Below are 20,932 nucleotides of genomic sequence, written 5' to 3' on the forward strand. Positions count from 1 at the left end.
TTTGTTGTAAATACGAGTTCGGTAGGGATGTTGATTGTTTTTGATGATTATTTCCAAGGAAGGAAGTTTTAATAATACAGGCTTTATAGATATTTAACAAATGGTCTTTTTGTAGTTGACAGGCAGCAGTTGTTTCACCAGTTAGCATCATTACCTTAAAAACTCATTGTGGGGTACATTAAGGCATGCAAAGTGTCGTCTTGAAATTCAGTTTTCATTTAACCTGTGCATTCTAATAAAGGATGTACTATATGAGAATTGACTCTTTTAGTACAGACAGAACTACTTTATTGCAGCTGTATTTTTATATATTGCATAAGCTTTATGATATAGGATGACAATCATAGAATAATCTTACAATATGTGCCTCTGTAATTATGATTTCTTAATATTTATTGCTGATTTGGCATTTTAAAATAACCTGAACTTTCATAGGATTTAGCAGTTTAATAAAGTCAGAAGAGAAGGTCAGTCATATGTTTCAGTCAATGTGGAATGTTTGTTGGCTTTTCTAAATGAAAATGGATATCTGTTTATCTTGCCTTAAAGGTCAAGGCCTGAACTTTTAGCATATAGATGTAGGGGTTATTGCTGATATTCTAATGCCATTAAGGCTGTATAGCAGTCTAGCTTAATAGCTCTCACAAATTAAGATAATGCAAGACATGACAGAGAGTCTGTGTTTGTATACATTCTGGCGTAAACTGATACACAAGTAAGTATAAATAAATAAAAATAGTTCTTTGCAGCTAATGAATAAAGAAAATAAGACCACTGATACAACACCCAGAGTGTTAGGATGAGCCTTGAGCTCATATGCACCAGGACACTCCCAGAGTCTTCCTTCTTTGGCTGCAAGTATTTGAGCCAATGCAACTGAGAGGAATTTAGTCCAACACTTGTAAATAATAAATAACCAATTATATAGCAAATGGCTCTAAGGCTCAGTCTTTGAGCACTTAGTAACTCACAACATTTAGCCTGATACTAAAGCATTCAGAAGACTGCTTTTCTCCTGGACATTGTGCTACTTAGATTTCATATATACTGCTGTACTAAGACAAGCTTGAAGTACTCAGTCTGGAAATTAGCTTAATCTTATTTGTTTGCCCTTCAGTATAATGCTCATTGCATCATATGATTTCTATCTATAACTACATGTTTGTATAGCTAAATTAAATATAAAATTCAGGAAGTAAAATGTCAGCACTGAGCTCATGTTTCTTAAGTCTTAGTTCCACCAAATATTTTGCTAATTTTTTGTCTGAAGTATTCAGTGAATTAGGATCTAGTCCACATCTCCCCACTTCCAGGGTCACTTAGCCACCAACCATGGGAGTTGTGATTATCTCTTCCTTTTTGGCCTCTCTCTTGCAAAACAAGAAAAAGAAAGGGAAAGAAATGAGTGACAGAACTGCCAGGAAAGCTGTAGCAGTTACCACATCCATCACAAACAGGACATAGCAGCTCTGTTCTAGAAGGTGAGTCCTGGAACAAAGGAGGCCCCCCCTGCACAGTGCAGGAGAGAAAAATGGTTAAAATGTAGGTGTGAGCAGGATTATGAGACTTTGCTCTTCAGAGTTCCTTGTGTTCCTGTTTGGCTTGCTGGCCTTGCTGAGGTTAATAATGCTACATCTTGTATACAGAGCTGACCTGAAACTCTGCAAGTGCCACCAGGGGCCTGGCATTCAGTGCTGTGGCACAGTGACACCCAGCCTGGCTGCACCCAAGTTCCTTTCTGCAGGAAGCTCTTAGAGACACAAAGAAGTTGGCATAGATAGTTTGTGACTATGCTAATTTGAAATGGCATCAATTTGCTCTGGAGTGGAGCACATCTATGGACAGTTACTTGCTTTGCTTGGATTCGTACATGGGAGTGTATAAGACAGGACCCTGAACTTGTCTGTAAGATCTCCTGCATCATGGAGCTGAAGTGTACAGATTTATATGCATTTTTCATTATACTCTCCTGTTTTCCCCACACAGATTCTTGAGCCAGACTTTGAACTGACATTTTAAATTTTTGTTTAAAATTTCTTTTGAAGTGATATGTTCTCTTGAAATTCCTGTTCAGATGCAGAGTGTTTGTCAGTTTTGAAATGAAGCGTGTAGATGCCTAAATTACTTCAGTGACCTTGAGAAATGAGATTCAAAAGTGAAGCAAATAATTTTGAGCATTATTAGTCACTGAAGAAGCATAAACTGCATCAGTTTCATCTTTCTATTTTTTAAAACCACTTCTGATCACCATTAGCAGGCTGTAGCATAAGGGGAAAAGAACATTTCTATTAGGTTGATCAAACATCTTCTTGAGTGGTCTGAGCTTTACTTGGAGAAAAAAGCCTCACTTGTTCCAAATCATTCAACTACATAAAAATGGGCATGCAATTAGTCTTGATTGTGTATGTGGCTGCAGAAATTTTGTAGACAGCTGAGCAGTCAGCCTTCTAAGCAGTCATTTGCATGTACAGTAAGCCTTACTACATGTGCACAAATTCTGAAAATATGGGGCTTAAACTAGGAGCAGTAAAATGATCTTGGTTAGTTTAGTGATGCCCCTTACACTAAGAACATATTTGCTGTTCAAATCTTACATTTGAGGTTCAGTCCTTCAAAAAAACCCCAAAAACCTGGTTTCCAAAGTGGAACATTAGGATAATTAGTTCAGCAGTCATCCATCTGTATCTGGATCTTCAGAAAGAGTCTCCCGTGAACAAAACAGGAGGCTGAAGTGCTTGGAAGGACTGTCTGCTCTATTAACAGAGAACATTTGGCCCTTCTGCTTAGTTCTATTATAACATTATCTCTCTCCTTATTCTCAGTGCCAGTATAATCTACTACTTTCATTAACTGGCAGTGCTTTATTTTGTAATTTTTGTGATTTTGTGTAACACACTTTTTCTATCTGCAACCAACTTTGCCTATTCTTTCAGGAAAGGGGGTGTTCTTTGTCTTGCATGAAGAATCTACACATTCCCCTAGCAGTCCTTTAGTCTGTCTGAGGACTGTTGACCCACATGAGTTGTCCTTGTTAAGATTGCTCAGAAATGTTCTCTACGTTTCTTGGACAACTACTAAAAAATGTGGTGCCCAATTGTCAGTTTTTAGATGTTTTCTATTGTTTTAGGAGTGAAGTTTTGTGCATTGTTTGTTCTTGTTGTTTACTTGTTTGTAGTTGTTTTTTAAATTTAGAGAGATCTGTATTGAACTCCCTGAGAACTCATATGCATTTTCTTAAATCAGACTTGAAGGAAGAGCATGATTTACTTTTAGCACTGCTTACAGTGCTGAAAGGCAAGACAGCTGTAAGAGAAGTATCACAAGATGTTGACAGTGTGGGTCCTTCAGCTATTCTTTACTGGTCCCTGGACCAGTGTTGTTTTGAGAGGATGAAAATACTGCAGAGGTGATCCTGGCTTTTTGTTTTGTATCCTGTCTGTATTTCTATCCAAGAGCAAATTTTTCTGATGAGAATTTAGACCTGCAGTTGGTGCTGAGTAAGGAACCCCCAACTTTTTGCAAAGGATAGCCTTAGAAAGACAGGAATGTTATGCCAGACATTCATTCTACAATCAAGAAGGTAATCCCAGCACTAGTGAGAAATTAAACACTTCTTCTCTGGGAGATAAGAGTTTAGTCACCAGTAGTAAAATTTTATAAAATTTTTAACATTCTGTCGGTTTATGATCAGACTGCTTCCAAATGAAATAATGATGTTCATTTTGAAAATATGTTTAATTAAATTTTAGGAATGGATTTCCTCTCCCTCTTACCTTAAAGCTATTGGAACTTTTTTCTTCCAAAACAGCAACTGACACATCAAATCTGTCACTTTCCTGTTTGTACAAAATAGATCTTTTACCATTGTAACTGTCCTTTTAATTCATTTAAGACTTTGTCTTCAGCTCAGAGCTGGCTGAGTTCTTGAGGGTAATGAGACTTTAGAAGGTGTGTTCAGCATCACGTTCAAGAAAAAATGAGAACTCTTACTTGTTGAGAGAGCTGCTGATTTATTGAAGAAGCCTAAGAATTTGAATTACAAATTAGTGGGTAATTTTTAAATGTTATTATCACTTGGTGTAATTTGATCATTGTCAGAGATGACAGCTATAGAAGGAAGAAAATGGTTTCCACCCTTTCAAAAATTTACCCTTTTTAAAATCTAGAAGAGATTAAGGTGAACATAGCTCAAAAAATCTAAACATTGCAAGGTAAATCTCCTAGCTTTGTGTAGGATGACTCCTCTGTTTTCTAAAATATGGAAATTTCTTCTGTTTTCTGTTCATTGTGGTTCTACCTGTATGTGTGTCCAGTCTTTCCTGTATTACTAGCATAAATCAGAAGAGCCTACAATATGTTTGCACAGTTCACTCATTATTATAATGCAGTTTTATACCCTAGGAACTGAAAACATTTTAGCAGCAGGGAGATATTAAGATCTTATATGTATTTCTATCAACAGGAGAATGGAAATGAATGGAGTGGAGAGAACTAAATCAGTTGAGTGTGTAAAAAAGAAAAAAAAATTAAAATCAATTCAGTCACAGAAGTCATATTTATTTTTGTCCTCGGTTGGATGTATCCATTTATTTCCCAGTTTTGTGAACATCTAATTTATATATAATAAGCACAGTAGTTTATGCAGCCATATCATCCAGGGAAGAGCAGCTATGGGGTGTGAAGGGCCAACTGAAGCAGAGAAATGGTAGAAGGAAAATTGCACCCAAAAGCTGCCTCATGCAAAGCTGCACAGAGTAGCACAGTAAAGCACAGCCCATTGAGGCTCCTTCTTTCTACAGAAATAAGTAATTAGAATTTTCTTCCTCTAATATCTGGGCTCAGTGTGGATTTGTGACTATCTGCAGGATTTGGTAAAGACTTTCTGGAGGTTTGACAGCAGAAAATGTCACAGTCCAAATTTATATCCTGTGTGCATTTGTAATGTGAAAATTTCAACTTCTGTTTTTTCCATGGGGGTTTGAAGTGCTGTGTGTGAACCAGACATCTGTAATGATGCTGTAATCAGGCAATGGGGATTAAGCTTATTAATAATGAAATATTGTCCTGGGAGTGCACTCATGTTCTGATATTACTTTAGAAATTTTAGCATACAAAACCTGTACTCAAAGAGAAGTATTCAGTGCTGATCCTTATAATGAGAAAAAGATAAATTCCATAAAAAGCTGAGATGTGACTTAAAAAAACCTTATTCAGATCATCTTCACATATTGCAGGGAATTAAAGAGCTCTATGAATGTTTGAAGCATCATTAAAATTGGGAGGTCTCCTAAGTAAAATATAGATGTTATGAGATATAGTATTTTTTTATCTCTATGTTACAGCACAGATAAATTTTATATTTGCCTGAAAGTGGATGAAGACTTTCAAATTCAAATGTCAACTGTCTTGAATGCTGCAGAAGGAAGGGAAGCTGTCTCAAAATAATTAGCCTAGAGAAACCGATCCATTTTTCCTGAACAATAAGATCTGCATGCCTTTACTATGTACAGGAGCACATAGTTGTGTTCAAGATAAAGATTTTAAAAGCTTGTGTCACGCCCAGTCATGTCACCTGTGTCAGTTTACTTCTTAGCATAATTTCTGTCTTGATAATAAAATGTTTTGTAATATATATATTTTAGTATATATAATGATATACTACATATATATATACACTACTATATATATAGTAGTATATACAATATATATTTTATTATATATTGTATATACGATAAAATATAAAATAAATACATTTTAATCAAAAGCAATTATGCAGATTTCAGAAATCTGTATGTTGAGTACTGGTTACTATATTTGACTCCTGCTTTCTTTTCATGTGTGAATATTAATCTGCTCTTTAGGAAAGTAGGTTTAGCAATTAAACATGGGCAACAGAAATTAATTTACAGAAATTAAGTAACATTGTGGTGAGTTGACCTTGGATGAGGTGCTCACCAAGCAGCTCTATCACTCACCCTCCTCAGCTGGACAAGGGAAGCAAAACACAGCAAAAAGCTTGTGGGTTGAGATAAGACCAGGGAGAGATCACTCACCAATTACTGTCACAGGTGAAACCAGCTTGACTTGGGTAAATTAATTTAATTTTTTTCAATCAAATCAGAGTAGGGTAATGAGAAATAAAACCAAAACATATTCCCCTGACTGCTCCCTTCCTCCTGGACTCATCTTTACTTCATGAATTCTCTACCTCCTCCTCCCAGCAGTGCACAGGGATGGGGAATGAGAGCTGCAGTCAGTTGTCTCTGCCACTCCTTTCTCCTCAGAGGGAGGTCTCCTCAAAATCCTGTGTTGCTCCAGATTGGGGTCCTTCCTATGGGAGGCAGTCCTTCCAAGGTGAACCTTACCCACAGGCTGCAGGTCTCCAGGAACTGTTTCAGTGTGTGTCCCTTCCATGGGGTCAGTCCTTCAGGAATGGGTTGCCTCAGTGTCAGTCCCCACAGGGTCACAGATCCCACCAGCAAACCTGCTCCAGCATGGGCTCCTCTCCATGGGGCCACAGGTCCCTGCCAGGAGCCTTCTCCAGTGCTTCCCATAGGGAATAGCCTCCTTTGGGCATCTCCCTGCTCTGGTATGGAGTCCTCCACATGCTGCAGGTGGATCTCTGCTCCACCATGGACCTACATGGACTGCAGGGGGAAAGCTGCCTCTCCATCATCTTCTTTGTGGTCTGCAGGGAAATCTCTGCTCCAGCAGCTGGAGCACCTCTTCCCTTTTCTTCTGCACTTCTGACCTTGGGGTCTCTTGCTCTCTCATCTCTCTGGCTGCTGTTGCACAGTTGTTTTTTTTTTTTCCATCTGAAATACATTAGCACCTCAAATGGTTCTGTAGTTGAGTGTCTTTAACACAGTTTGTGTTAAGCTTCCCAGGGCTTGTAGCTGGCAACTGTTTCATAAAGTTTGGTTTCTGTCCCCATGGCATTTTACAGAGGTGGATGCTGTGTAGCTTTTAGGGACCTACCTGACACTGCTGAGTCCTAACTGCAGTTGCCATTGTAGGTCAGCTTAAATGTAGGTTGGGCCTGTGTGTGCCCAGCAAGGTGCTTTGACAGCCTCTGAAAAATTTCAAATGCAAGCTGTGGGTGCTGACACTGTGTTAGGGCTCTCCACTGCATGGCCAGCTGTTTTCATGCTGCATTAAGTGTCCTGAGAGACTTCACATATAATATTGAAGGGGGGCAGTGGCAGGTTTTTGTAGAGTTTCAGGGGTTGTTGGTAACATTGCATAGATTGTATCTGAGAGAGCATCACAAAGGAGCTTTCTGTGTGGTAGGGAAGGCTTCTGTTTGTCCTCAGCTTGTGAATCCCAGAACTGATTGCATGCCTAATTTCTCTGAAATACAGACAAATCTCATTTGCTGTATTGATTGGACTCCCGCTCTGGATTTCTCCAGGTCATTTTAAGTTCCTCTATTTTGCTTCAGTCTGTCTTGGCCATGTGCAGTCACCTGGATGTAGAGCAGGACATCAGAAGTGGCAGCCTGGGTTTATTCCCTGCCTGCACAACAGACAGTGGGGTGGAACCCAGCAAGAGCTGAGATGAAGCCTGGGGGCAGAGAAGCTGCTGAATGAAAATAGCCTGAGGTCCCCAGAACAGGAGAAATGAGGCCACTGAGCTCCAGTACCATCACCTGCCAGTGTCCACCAGTGAGGCACAGTGCCAGTGTCCACCAGTGAGTTGACAGGGCCCCATGCCCAGAAGCATCGGCTGACTGTTGCCGTTGAAAGAGCTGAAAAGGAAAAAAGTAAGGATCATTGATGAGATCCAGATTGACAAGGGGGAAGACAGTGATAGGATATCAGATATGCTTTGTTCTGATTCCTTGTCACTCAGCTCATCTGAAATAGAAAGTCAGAAATATGGCAATGACTTGGAAGTCATCAGAATAGCAAGTTGCAGGGAGTGCCTGCTGAGCCACCTGTGCCCAGACTCAGTGCTTCAGCTACAGCTTTCTTGTAGATATTTTGTTTTCTTTTTTTGTCATGAAGTAATTCTTCCATCTTATATGTATTTTCATGGATTGTATCAGTGAGGTACACATACATTCTGCTTGGTGTGATATAAAATGTGCATTTTAACTAGTAATGTACATTCTTTATGCAGGTACAGAAGGCTTGGGATTTAGCATTACTTCAAGAGATGTCCCAATTGGTGGCTCTGCTCCAATTTATGTGAAAAACATCCTTCCGAGAGGTGCAGCTATTCAAGATGGGAGATTAAAAGCTGGAGACCGATTAATTGAGGTGAGGAAATATTACATGTTCCTTGTCTGTGTTTTAGCATGAGACCACACACTATATCACTTCCAGAGGCTTATAGTATTTTATGTTACAAGGGACTTTTTTCCTCTTTTTCCTTTTTTTGGCTTTATATTTTTAAGTAAGAGATCAAGGTGCTGGGCATTTTCAGTACATAATTGTTTGAAGAGCTTAACCCAGACACACTACAAAAACATAAGTTTACATATCCTTAGGTGAATAGATTGTCATAGTCTTGCATTGCTGTTCAGGAATGTATTGAAGCAAAATGATTGTTACTTAGTAAGTAGAATTAAATCAGCATGGAGTGAGAGACCAGAAATTATTGAAGATGTTGCCAAGGATGGGAGGTAATACCCTGAAAAGGTTTAGTGAATTAACGGAAAGAGACATAAGAGGAGAGGAGTCCTACAGAGAATCAAGGCCACTTCCCTCCTGAAGTAAGGATATCCTCAAGGGAACTAAATTTCTCTTAGATAGGTGCCCCACAGAGAGCTTTCAGCAAATCTAGCTGGAGTGATACGTTACCACCCACAGCTCTTCATTACTGTCCCTAAGCCAAATGTCACCGGAGGTACAGCTGAGTCTGTAACTGCCTCTCAGGGCTCTAACTTCACTTTACTGCAAAATTGGCTAAGTCAGCTTGAATTGTTGCTGGAGGATAGCCCCCTGTAATTACTGAAATTCAAGGTAACCCAGATGACTTGGGTAGAAGGGGACTGAGATGCATTTAAGGTGAGAGCCATGGCATCTCAACTGTGTGAGCTGTGCTCTCTTATGAGGGGAGGGAAAAAGATGGTTTGCAGACTTCTGAGCACCATGCTCCCTTGCTTTACACTGTTAGTTGTTCTGCCTTCATTTCTAAAATGTTTCTGAGCAGGCAAGCCTGAGATTATTTGATCTTTCTCTGGCTTCTCCCTTACTGAAGTTAGCTCGTGCAGTGGGAAATCCTGCATGTAGTCCATACCTGCCTGTCCTGATCAGTGGCATGTGGAGGCCAAGGGATTGGACCACTGAACAGAGGCAAGAGTAGCAGCCCCAAGGTCATAAAGGGAAAGAATTGCTTTCTACTTTTGTCACAATTCGTTGTGCTAAATATGTTTGGAAGGTATGTATAACATCAAGACATGTGGAAACAGGACCAGTTTGGGATCATATGTTGATTTTGCTAAAAGATATTTATGCAGAGGTTCTTGTAAGAAATGCCAGTAAATGGAATTAGTTGGCTTTAGTGTGTATTGGACTACACTGTTGTTGCTGAAAAGGAGGAGAGTATAAGTGTCTGGCTTATTATTTGAATTTGTATAGCAAGGATGACCATTTAATTAGTTGTCTTAAATGAAAGCTGTAATGTGAGCTAATAAGCAGATTGCTCCTGTGAGAGTTTTTTTAATACTGTCCCATATGATTCACATGACTTTCTGCTGTACGTGTCTGCTGGTGTCCCTGTTTTGGAGTCTTACTGGTGTTTAACATTTCCTTTGTTGCAGGTAAATGGAGTTGATTTAACAGGCAAAACTCAAGAAGAAGTTGTGTCCTTGCTGCGAAGTACCAAGATGGGAGGAACCGTTGCCCTTTTGATTTTTCGACAGGAAGAAACATTCCATCCAAGGGAACTGGTGCGTAAAATAGAGAGCAGCTAAGAGATTTAGATGAGTGTGAGCAAATGATTTGATCTTGTCTCCTGTTAGTAAACATGCATGGCCAGCACTGAATAGAAGAAAAAGGAAAAAAAAGATATTTTGCTTCATTTAGAACATTTTACATGCATGTTTTTTTTATTTTCTTCAAGATCTGCTATTGGAATTAAGTATTTGTTGATAATGTATTAAGTGAAAAATTTATTTGGAGTGAAAATGTTTATTATAGGAGAAGCTATTGCATAGACTTCATTTGGATGCATGCAGACAAGTAGATTGTTTCATATCTTTCATAAGGACAAATCTGTGTTTGAAAGCCTGCCATTTGTCCCACTATCTGCTCACTAATATGTTCTCAAACATATAGTATTATGCCAAAATAGGATATGTAAATACCTTTCTATCAAAAAGTGGAAAATATAAGAAGTAGTAGCCTTTTTTGAATATAAATGCAATCTCTGTGGAATGGAAACCCTGCAGTTGTTAATTTAGCAGGGCAATTCAGAAGATGTTTCTAAGAAATTTACATTAAATAGGAATAAAATGATGTTTCATACTGTACCTGCTCCACTTGCACAGTGTATATTGATATTTCTCTGATAATTACTCAAGATAGCTTCTGTTATGAAAAGGTAGACTCTGAATGGTAGCAGTCTCACTTTGTTCTGTACTCAATTAAACTGCTGAAGTTATTTATTATTTGTATTATTGTAGTATAAGCAATTCTAAAATAACTTACTTGGCTGCATTATTGTGAGAAGACAGACAAATATAAGTATGATGAATTAATAACTTCATTTTTCTATTGGATTTGTGTTATTTTGAACGCAAAGCAAATGAATTTTTGTTAAGCCATTTCAAGATACTAAACATTAGTTTTTACTTTTCAAAACTGCCATTAAACCTAGGAAGTCAAAGTGGCAGGGAAGGTTGCAAATGAACCGACTTTCACCTTAAAATTCTTGGAACATGCCTTCAAGTGCTGAAGTGAAAGCTGTCATAAAGTGAAGAGAAATAAAAATTTCAAATCCTATTACACCCTACCTTATCACTGTAACAGTGAAAGCAATCTGTTTATAAGTTCCTGTGGTACAATTTTCATGGCACTGCTATCTTTCATAAAGGTGAATGAAAATGCTTTTTGAGATTTCTAAATAAACTTAGAAGTAAGAAAATATCTTAATTTTGTGTATATTATTTCTGTGGTAAAATGAGAAAGTTTTGATGCATAATTTGACATGAGATTTTGTTTAAATAATTGTAAACAAATATATGGTGTAAGTAATGCAGAGATTTAATAGCAGTACATTATCTAGTTTTAAAATAACAGCAAGTCAGCCCCTTTGAAGGAGTCCAAGCTCAGCAGCCTCCCTGCTGTGGCTCAGGAAACACTCAATTACTTTGGCAAAGTCCAGTGTAGGGAAGCCAGACCTTGGTGTGGCTGTGTCAGGTGGGCTTTGCACTGTGTAATGAGATCAGATCTGAGCTGCTGTGTTCTTCTGCAGCTCCAGTTGCACAAAAGGTGTTGTGAGGATCTGACAGTACATGTGTGTGATGATCCTCTGTTGCATAAGGATTTGTTTGTTTGCATTCTGATGTGAGGAACTCTTAGGTATGCACTGCTGCCTGCTGTCAAAGAGCAGGAGCAGAATTGCTGGGGAAGGTGTTGAACTAAAAGTCATTATAAAGGCTGTTTTTTCTGCTCTGGTAAGAAATAATCTTTAAAAAAATTGAAGCAAGTCTTTTCAACCTGCTCCTCTCACTGACTTTTACTGGCTTATTGAAAAAAAACCCCAAAACAAATAAAAAAACCAACCATCCAAACAAAAGAGACAAGAAAAAAAGAAAGAACATTAATTTTGAAGTAGGAAGGAGAATGAGCTGAAATCATGTCTATTCATCCTTTTCACATGCAGACCTTCTCTGGCCACTTAGGAACAATTTGTCTTTGCATCCTTTCCCTATTTCTCTCATATTTTCTACATTTGTGTGCTTTAAAATATAAACTGAATGAGATGTGTCTCAGAAATCATATGTAGGAAATCATGTTATTTGATGTTATCCATCTTATTGAGGGCAGGACTTACTGTTGCTTACTGAGAACACTCAATATTAAAACCATTTTATATTTGCCAACATTTTGTGTAGATAGTATCCCCAATAAAACAGGTGTTGAGATTTTATGTTTTATGTTTTGGGTTATGGCTTAAATAACTTTTGAAAAAAGTTACACATCTTAGGGTTTCATTTTAGGCAAAATGAAGATAATAAACTTTAGGAAAGTTAAGGAGTTTAAGATTGCTGTTATTATGAAAATGTGTAGTTTTAGCTGAAACTTAGGGGATTGTTAAGCTGAGCCAGCTTAGGTTGGTATGGGATCTCTGAAACCTGTGTGGATCAGGTCAGGTATGTGTGTGTGATGATCCAGTGCAGCAGAGCATGATACAAGTGAAGAAAATGTGGAAGCAGGGAATAAAATCAAATTGGCAGAAGTCAGCTTTTGTAATTAGTGAGATCTGGAAGAATGACCATGTTTCTCCAGCATACTGGGCATTTTAGTCCTTCCACAGTTACCTAATGCCAGAAGGGTAGTGTATTAGGGCTTGTCCACACTGACATGAGCTAGAGCCACATCATCTCTTAACAGCCTTCCCTCCCTGCCCCCTCTTTTTACAAAAGGGCCAAGGATTATTCTGGTTAAGGAGAGCTCCTGGAGCTCTGTGGTTGCCTCACATAACTTGTGAAGAATTTGCTGAGAGCTGCTACTGACTGTGTGAATCCTCTGAAGGATTGACTTAGGTTATTTAGCTTTTGAGCTGTATTCTCAGTGCCAGCAGATACTGGCTGGCAGCATTAGTCTCCAGTACCCTCAAAATTATTATGCCCATTGGTACATGTGGGACCTTTACATTTTTCTTGTAGCTGTCTTCATTTTTTGTTCTTACTGGTTGTTGGCTTCAGGTTGAAGCTTACTGGATGTTTGTGTTACTGCTTTGCCACTACATTTTTGTGCTTTATCATTTGATTCTCCTGCAAAACAGCCTAAAACAAAAATGTCCAGTAGCATTTCATTAGGGCCCAGCAGAATGGAAAGAAATAGCTGGTTAGCCCAAAAGTGATCAGCCAGCCAGCATTAAGGTGTCTCCTGAGTTCTCAAATGGGTTTTAATATAGGTGGGTGTGGGCTTGGAAGAGCCATAGTTCCTTATATGTGTTTCCAGAATTGTTGTGGGATGCATTTTCCAATGATGTGTGTTTGCCTTATGTGCCCTGAGACACAGGTGAGGAATGGAAAGTACAGGAGGGTCCCTTCTCTGGTGAACTGAATGCATCCTCCTGTCCTGGGATATGCAGGGCTGCAGTTCTAGTTCATCCAAACATGCACAAAAGGGGAATCCCTTGCTAATGAGAGTGGATTTTTTAAAAAATAGGTACTTGTTTAAAATATTTGGAAGGTTCATCTGGACTGGTGAGGTCATTCTCTGAAAACTTCAAAGTAGAAGGCAAAAGCCAGGGGGGCTTCCCTGAATTAAAATGTTCCACCAGCCAGTAAATGGTGCAAGCAATTGTGGTTCTTCCTTGGCCACCAGTCACCACCCTCACAGCCAGGGAGAGTCAGGTGCATGTAGCATAAGGAGCCTGGAATTATTTCTGTTCACTTCTCATGTAGTGGTTGTTTAGACAAATTTCAGTCAGGGGTGTGACGAACACCCTTCATTTTTTATTACCACTTCACTTCAGAATTAGAGCTCTTTGTTTATCCCCTTGCTGTTAGATAGTATGTGTCATATGTAGTTGTGTTCTTATTTATTTTTTTTACTTCCTTTAGAATGCAGAACAAAGCCAGTCACAAATTCCAAAGGAAACGGTAAGAGCTTTGTCTTTTCCATACTGGAAGACTCCCAAATGTTTTTAAATTGATATGGCACTTCTCCATCAAAGTTTTACAGATCCTTCTTTCACCTTATATGCTGTAGATGGCTCTCTGTAGCTTTACATTTTAAATGCATTTTTAATGTAATTTCAAATACTGTTTGAAAATTATACACAATTCTCTTACTGCATATGTTCAAGTGCTATTTGAAATTACATCTCTTCTATACAGCCAAAGGCTGAAAGTTAAATGATAAGAGTAGACTTTAGCTTGGGTTACATATTGAAGCTAATTGTTTAAATCATGGTTATATGACAGAAATCTGAGATACAAACACAAAAATTAATCAACTAGGCTTTAAGTCTTAATTGTATCCTCATAGCAAACCATTATTAGCTATTTTTAAGAAACTATATGGAAGTAATATTAAGTGTAACCTTCTGAGGGCCAGGTCTGTGTGTGGTATTCCAATGAGGCTCTAGATTGAGGTTGTGTAATGTTTAAATTTTCCCATTTTAGTCAAGGGAAAATGATCAGTCCAATATACAGTATACTAATACATCTAACAAATTTGTCTAAAATAAATGGTGTATTTTATGAAATACCTACAGAGAATATAACAACAATATATTACCTTAAAGATATACTGGATCTTAGTTCAAAACATACTTCAAAAAACTCCATTCAGTTAGGTACCTATTTTAAAATTAAATAATAAATTAAGTTCTAGAGAAATTGAGAAGATTCCTGTTGGGACTTGAAATGAGTTAGGCTGCTGCAAAACAAAAAGAGCTTGTCTAGATAATTCAGAATGTCTTACCAGCAGGGGCAAGATGGTGTCTGGAATAAAAAGAAAGTCAGGACTAGGTAAAGATATGTAAGAGCCAACTCAGTGAGGTAATCAAGGGTATGTTGGTATTTTCAGGCCAATGGAATGTAACTGTAAAAATGGGAATTTGAGTTAAATGTTGGCAATATTCACTTCTATCCTTCTGCTTTTAATGTCCTTCTCTCTGAAAATCATCTGCTTAAGGGCTCTCCAAAACTGTGGGTGTATCACTGTTTCAGACATGCCTTGCTGTATCTCTTTACTGCATCTCATTAGAGGATGTGTTTTTTTCTTGATAGTTTCTTACCACGTACTGCTGATACGTAAGGAGAGCAAAGATCAAAGCCCAGGATAGTATTTCTATCTGTAATTGAATACCATTGAGAATTGAATACCATAATTTGTGAGTGCAGGCTTATAAAAGTACCCTGGTTTTAGGAGTTGAAATTCCACCTCAAAAGCTCATTAAGATAAAGCAGATTGCCTACAAGGTGTTTATAGAAATCAGTTGCTCATCTGTTGCAAAGTTAATGTTTTGTAGCAAATTCCATGGTGAAACCCCTTCTCTGGCATTCTTGGAACCAACACTAGATCTAAGGAAAGAGCAAAATAAAATAGGTATCTTCCATTTGTTCTCTTTAGATGTGGGGTAAAAAATGCTTGTTAATCAGGAGATTATACAGGAGGCACAGGGAGTGTATGAGTAGCTAGGGATTTCTGAGAAAAACAGCTAGAAAGCTCTAGCAAGCCTTGAAAATATGGAAGTGAATTGGAAAACATATGAAGACTGTGTAACATATGGTTACTGAGGGAATGAGCTAGAAACCTGATCAATACGAAAAAATTTGCCTAATGTCTTGGGGTTTTCATTCTTTATGCATTGGGATTTTTTGTTATTTATTTAAAGGCTCAGAACAATTCTGATACTAGGAAGACCAGGTCTCTTTATATTTACCTACTCCAGTAGGTGAATAAAAAAAGGGACTAATTGTGGAAGGTTTTGGTGGGTATTTGTAATGCACAGTGCTTTTGCACTTACGTCCCTTATTCCAATCTACTTAGCTTTGGATAAGTGTGATACTTCAATTTTACAGACCTAGTTTTCCTAAGCTGCACTTTAATAATACAGTCACACATTCTTTATAATTATTTTTGAAAGTATTTCTCTTTACTTTCCTTTATTCTCCTTGGTTCTGCTTCAATACCTATTTATTTCTCCTCTGTCTACTTTTCAGGTCTTTGAGATTTCTAATCTCGCAATTTCTATTTCTGTGCCTGCTCTGATCTTTGTGCTATTAGCAGTGAGGTTTTAGTCTCCAAGTGTCAAGGACTTGATAGTCAAAAGCAAAGCAAAAAAACCAAAACCAACAAAAGAGCATGATGAAGGCAGTGAAGCTACAGAAATGAGAGAGGTGGAACGCAAGTCTGTTTTTCATTTAAAGGCAAAATGGTTGTGGGGTTTCTTTTTGTTGTTGTTGTTATGTCTTTGTGGAGAAATAGAAGGAAAATGCAGCTTTGAAATTTTAAAAAAAGATATGAAAAAACACTCCCTTGAAAGTAGAAGGCCTGAAATAAAATAGCAAAATATCAAGCCTAACTTATCATTTTTTACTCAGGGGTTACCTTCATGTAGCTGTTACTTTGAAATGGTTTGCATTAATATTGTGGCACTTGGATGCAGTAGTTAGTCCTCAGAGAGGTAATAAAAGAAAATCTTGAAGGTAATTTTTTTCCTAATTTGTGGCCTGAAATCCTTGACAGAGTTATTCCTTACAACCCATATAAGAAAGCATATGAATTCAGTTTTTTTATGCCCCATCACAGAATACCGATTCTCAAACTTCCATATAAGAAGATTTTGTAATTTGAGAGGCTCACACTATTTAAGCTCTGCTCTCCAGTTTTACATAAGAAATGCAAATTGTTGATGCAGCTTCAGTCTCCATTCAGTAACTGTGCCCTGGTGAAAACAGGACTGATGTTTTCACCTTCTGCTTTGCTTATGAACAGAGCCATTGCTCTGCTTCTTCATGAAACGAGGAATCTCCCGTATCTTGGTTGAAAGGTTGTTTCACCCAGCCACAAGTTTGTGCCATTTGTATAGCTGATGGCAGCATAGAACACATGCACCTATTGCTAAACAGGGTGATTATTTGGAATGTAGGAGATTGCCTGTAATATGAAAAAACTAGTAATTTATCATTATTACATTTCTGTTTCTAAGCATAATTATCCTAATCCTGTTACAGTGCATTGAAATGAACTGTTAATTATGCCATGTAAAACATCTGCCAATTAATTTTTCCTCATACTCTTTGAAGGTTCATAGTGTTGCAGTAATATTTTGCTTTTACAATTGTCATTCACTGTTAGTTTTCTGAATTCAGAACCAGCAAGTTAACTTTCATATAAGCATAATGCTAGAAAAATAATAATTATCATATGAGTAAGTATTTTCTAAGGAGTGTTGTTTATTGATAAGAAGAGATTCAGAGTTAGAATTCAGGATATCATTTCATGATTGTTGCACTCAGAAGCATGGAAAAGCTTCAGTTTTCTGTTCTCATTTGTTTTTCTGTCAAATTGCTGTAAGTGAGCAGAATGTTATGAATTTAAGTGAGTGCAGGATTCATAACAGTAACATAACAAGAGTGGTTGGTGTGTTGGAGCAATATATAAATGATTAGCAGCACTGATAGAAATGGCAAATGGGATTGCTTTTTATTTTCTTCTGAACTCAAACATTTGATATTCCAGTTATTACCTAAATTTCATTTTGATCACTGTTCTTTTTCAGATCCAATTGCTGTTCTTGCCATATTCTTCTCTGTGTGATTCTGAGTAAATTAGCTAGCTGCCCTTTTTATGCAAGAATTCATTGCCTGTAGGAAAGGGGTGATGCTGGTCAGAGGCATTTTGTAAGAACTAATGAATAGTTACTTTTGTACGCTTTTTGCTCGTAAGTTTTCATATTGTGAGTATGGGAGGCAATATTAGCAAATGCCTAGAAATACATGATTTGTATTGTTTATTAGATAGAAAATTATTGTGGAAAAATAGCACAATCAGTGTTGAGCTTTAAGAGGATGTATTCTAAGTGCATGTGTGTTTGTCTTTTGCTTAGAAGCTGTTTGCATTATTTCAAGATACCTAGTCACTGGGGATGCATCCAGAGATACTTTTTAAAAGCTGTAATAAATTCTCAACACTTCCTATTTAGCACCAATATAGACCTTCAGCTTGGTGATCCAAATGTCTGAACATTGAGCCAAGATCATAGATGGACTAATGTCAGACTATACCCCCAGCAGTGCTGTTATCAATAGGTACAGAATGATTTTATTGAAGGAGGATATGTCTGACTGATGATTAAGCTGATGCTGTTATTTCCTCCATGGTACTTAGGAATGCTGCAGATATATTTTTGTACCTTTTTATCTTCTAATGGTGCGAGGCATAAGGGTGATTACAATGTTTTAAAAGCATTTTTACTGCATTTTTGAGTGGTTTTAGCTAATAATTTTCATCAAGTTTTAGATCACTGCCCATATGAAAGAAATAGGTAGTGAATGTGTGATTTCTGCCAGGTACTGTTGTGGTTTCAATCTTTTACCATAGGAGATACTCCAGTATTAAATGCGTGTTCTGGCACATTTATGACTCAAGATAAGACACTAATTCCTACTGAATAATTAATATAACAGTTAAGTGGCTGTGATCATGAATGCTTTTTGACCAGTCTGAATTTCCTGGAGCATTCAGTGATAAGGAACATAAACTTCTGCATAATGCAGTACTTAGAACTGACCCTCAGGCTCAGTTTTGACTGTTAGCAGCTGGTGATTTACCTGGGATGTGGTGTGGCACATTGAAACTGGCTTTGTGCAGCACCATAGGGAGCTGTGGCTGCCTTTGGAGCACTGGCATTGAAGACACTTGCTGAAAAATTCCCAGTTTCATGGAAGACAACATACATGTCCCTGCACTGTGCTAGGGTTGTCTTAGTGCCACCATTGCAGTGTCATCCTGAAGCCACACCCGTGTGTACAAACTTGTTTATTTGGAATAAACCTTGTTTTACTGCATCATTGCCTTTAGACTCTTGGTGTTGATTCTCCCTTGATATTAAATGCAGGGAAAATAGAGAGGTGAAATGGTTTACCATGGTTGCCTGAAAGTTTGCAGCAGAAATAGGAGTGAGACACAGATCCCTTTGAGGTGTGCTCCATACTGGCATTACTTCATGAGGAATGTGTTTCCTGCCATGGATTTATACATAGGCATTATTTCTTTTTCAACTTGTTTTTCCTGTCTGTCTTTTCCAGACTTTATCTCTTTCTTTAGTCTTTCAGGTCTTGTAAATCCTATAGGCCAGTAAGAGGATTTTTAGGGAGCTCTGTCATTAGTGTGTTGGGCATTGAAGTTTTTTCTTGAAGAAAGGATAGTGCAGAGAGCTGTAGCTTTATAGGCTATAGGCTTCTTTGGCAGAACAGACACCTACTGTGTACCTAATCCCTTGGTTTTCACTTTTCTAGGATAAGCAAAGTGTAAAGAAACAGGGTTAGCATTACAATCACATGTTTTTGTTTCAGGACATACAGTAGGGACATGAAGTTTGAATAGGGCAGCAGTTTTGAACCAGAGTATGTTGGCCTGAATAAAGTACAGTGATTATGGTACTTGCAACAGACTGGTCCCTGTGAGAAGTTCTGAGATTAAGAACCAATAGAATGTAATTTTAATGGTGTGATCAATTTTTGAAATGTAGAATCTTGTTTGATTAAACCAGTTTCTATGACAGCCCAGATCAGAGTGTTGGCATTAGGGAGAGTAATGTAAGTAAAGTCAAGCAATGAACTTATTATAAGGAGAAGTAACAAACATGTGGATATACTTAAACATGGGCTTTTGCAGAGCTTTGATTTCCATTTTAAATGAAAATCACATGCTTGAATTTTTATGCTTTGGAAAAGCATTTAATTTTTTTGTAAATCACATCTTAATCCATCCAAACCTTTAAACTGAAGTTATTTTTGCATGTGGAACATCTTTTTTGATATTAAACTAAATCCTTAAAATGGACATAACAGGAAATGCAGTGGGGCTGTTTTACAGTACTTTCATGAGCTAGCATTTTTGCCTATAAATACTTACCATAGTTAATCCACATCTAATACACAAAAAACTCTTCCTTGATGGGATTAAGATTAAAGCAGAGCACATTTCCCATGAAATCTCAGAATTCAGATCTAGTTTTTGATATTTAGCAGCTGCTGTTTGATTTGAATGAATGCAATCTTTGCCAGATGTGACATATTAACTTTGCTAATATGAGTAATGAGTCTCTGTATATGAGCAAATAAGATTCATTAGTGTTTATCTAACATATGACAGATATTAAAATTCTTAAGTCTAGGAAGATATAGAAAAAGAAAGCAAGCATAAGAATTCTGGTTGTTTAGTTGGCTCAAGCCCTGTATAATTTTCTAACCAGGTAAGTAGACACACTAGGTCCTCAAAACCTATAATGCAACACAACTGTTTGATAAAAAAAACGAAAAAAAAGATAAATGGCCTTGTATTTCAGGAGAAAACTGGGTTGGAGTGTGCATGCCACTACTGGATTATTAGGCAGGATTTTCTCTGCTGATGGAATTGCTCTAGTTATATTTTTCTTTAATGCCACCCCATGGTGGGATGCACCAGCTCTCAGTTACTCCTCCCAAGGAGGTCTCTCTACTGTTGTTGGGGAGGTGTGTTTCAGGCCACCTGCATTGCTCTGTTTTCAATACCTCCAGCAGTAATACATTACATTTTTATAAGTACTAAACGTCACCCCCCACAAAACTGTTGTTGACCAAAGAAGCTGTTTTGCATTTGTGTATGTGATGGCATCAGATGAGTGTTAGTCATCATTTTTTTTGTGTGCCTCAGTTTAGAGGGTGGCCTGATAAGACAGCAGTGTCACCCAGTTGAAGGGCAAAACAGTTTGAGTCACCCCTGATGTTAAGAATGTCTTTGCACAACAGCTAAGTGAAATCTCCTCTCTTGCATATATCCTGCTGCATTCTATTTTGTTACAATAATACAGAGACAAGTTTTATTGGTTTCCCAAACTATAGGGCTTATGATTCCTTAGTATTGTGGCTACCTTATCAGAAATAATTAAATAATGGATGCTGTATTAAAATCTTCTAAAGACTAAAAGTATCTTGGAAAAAGCTGTTATGTTAGGTCAGAATTCCCTGTTATTGGAACCCATTGACTAAACTTGGGATTTTGAAATTTCCAGTAGTTTTACAACCTACACTTCC

The 20,932-nt window shown here is 37.7% G+C and overlaps 1 protein-coding gene across 13 annotated transcripts in view; it reads left to right on the forward strand.

Annotated features, from left to right (window-relative positions):
• Window positions 1-20,932, forward strand: part of PARD3 (par-3 family cell polarity regulator) — a 445,322-nt gene that overhangs the window by 242,473 nt on the left and 181,917 nt on the right. For 9 of the 13 annotated variants that reach the window (XM_071428678.1, XM_071428674.1, XM_071428683.1 and 6 more), the window contains 3 exons: window positions 8,122-8,261; window positions 9,767-9,895; window positions 13,745-13,783. In XM_071428678.1, the coding sequence (XP_071284779.1) occupies window positions 8,122-8,261; window positions 9,767-9,895; window positions 13,745-13,783 (308 nt within the window). The remainder of the gene's footprint in view (window positions 1-8,121; window positions 8,262-9,766; window positions 9,896-13,744; window positions 13,784-20,932) is intronic. The other 4 variants (XM_071428686.1, XM_071428676.1, XM_071428687.1 and 1 more) reach the window with 1 other exon arrangement.

The sequence above is a fragment of the Agelaius tricolor genome, unplaced genomic scaffold (assembly GCF_023055355.1).
Source record: "Agelaius tricolor isolate 1412-34295 unplaced genomic scaffold, bAgeTri1.0.p SCAF_6, whole genome shotgun sequence".
Lineage (NCBI taxonomy): Eukaryota > Metazoa > Chordata > Aves > Passeriformes > Icteridae > Agelaius > Agelaius tricolor.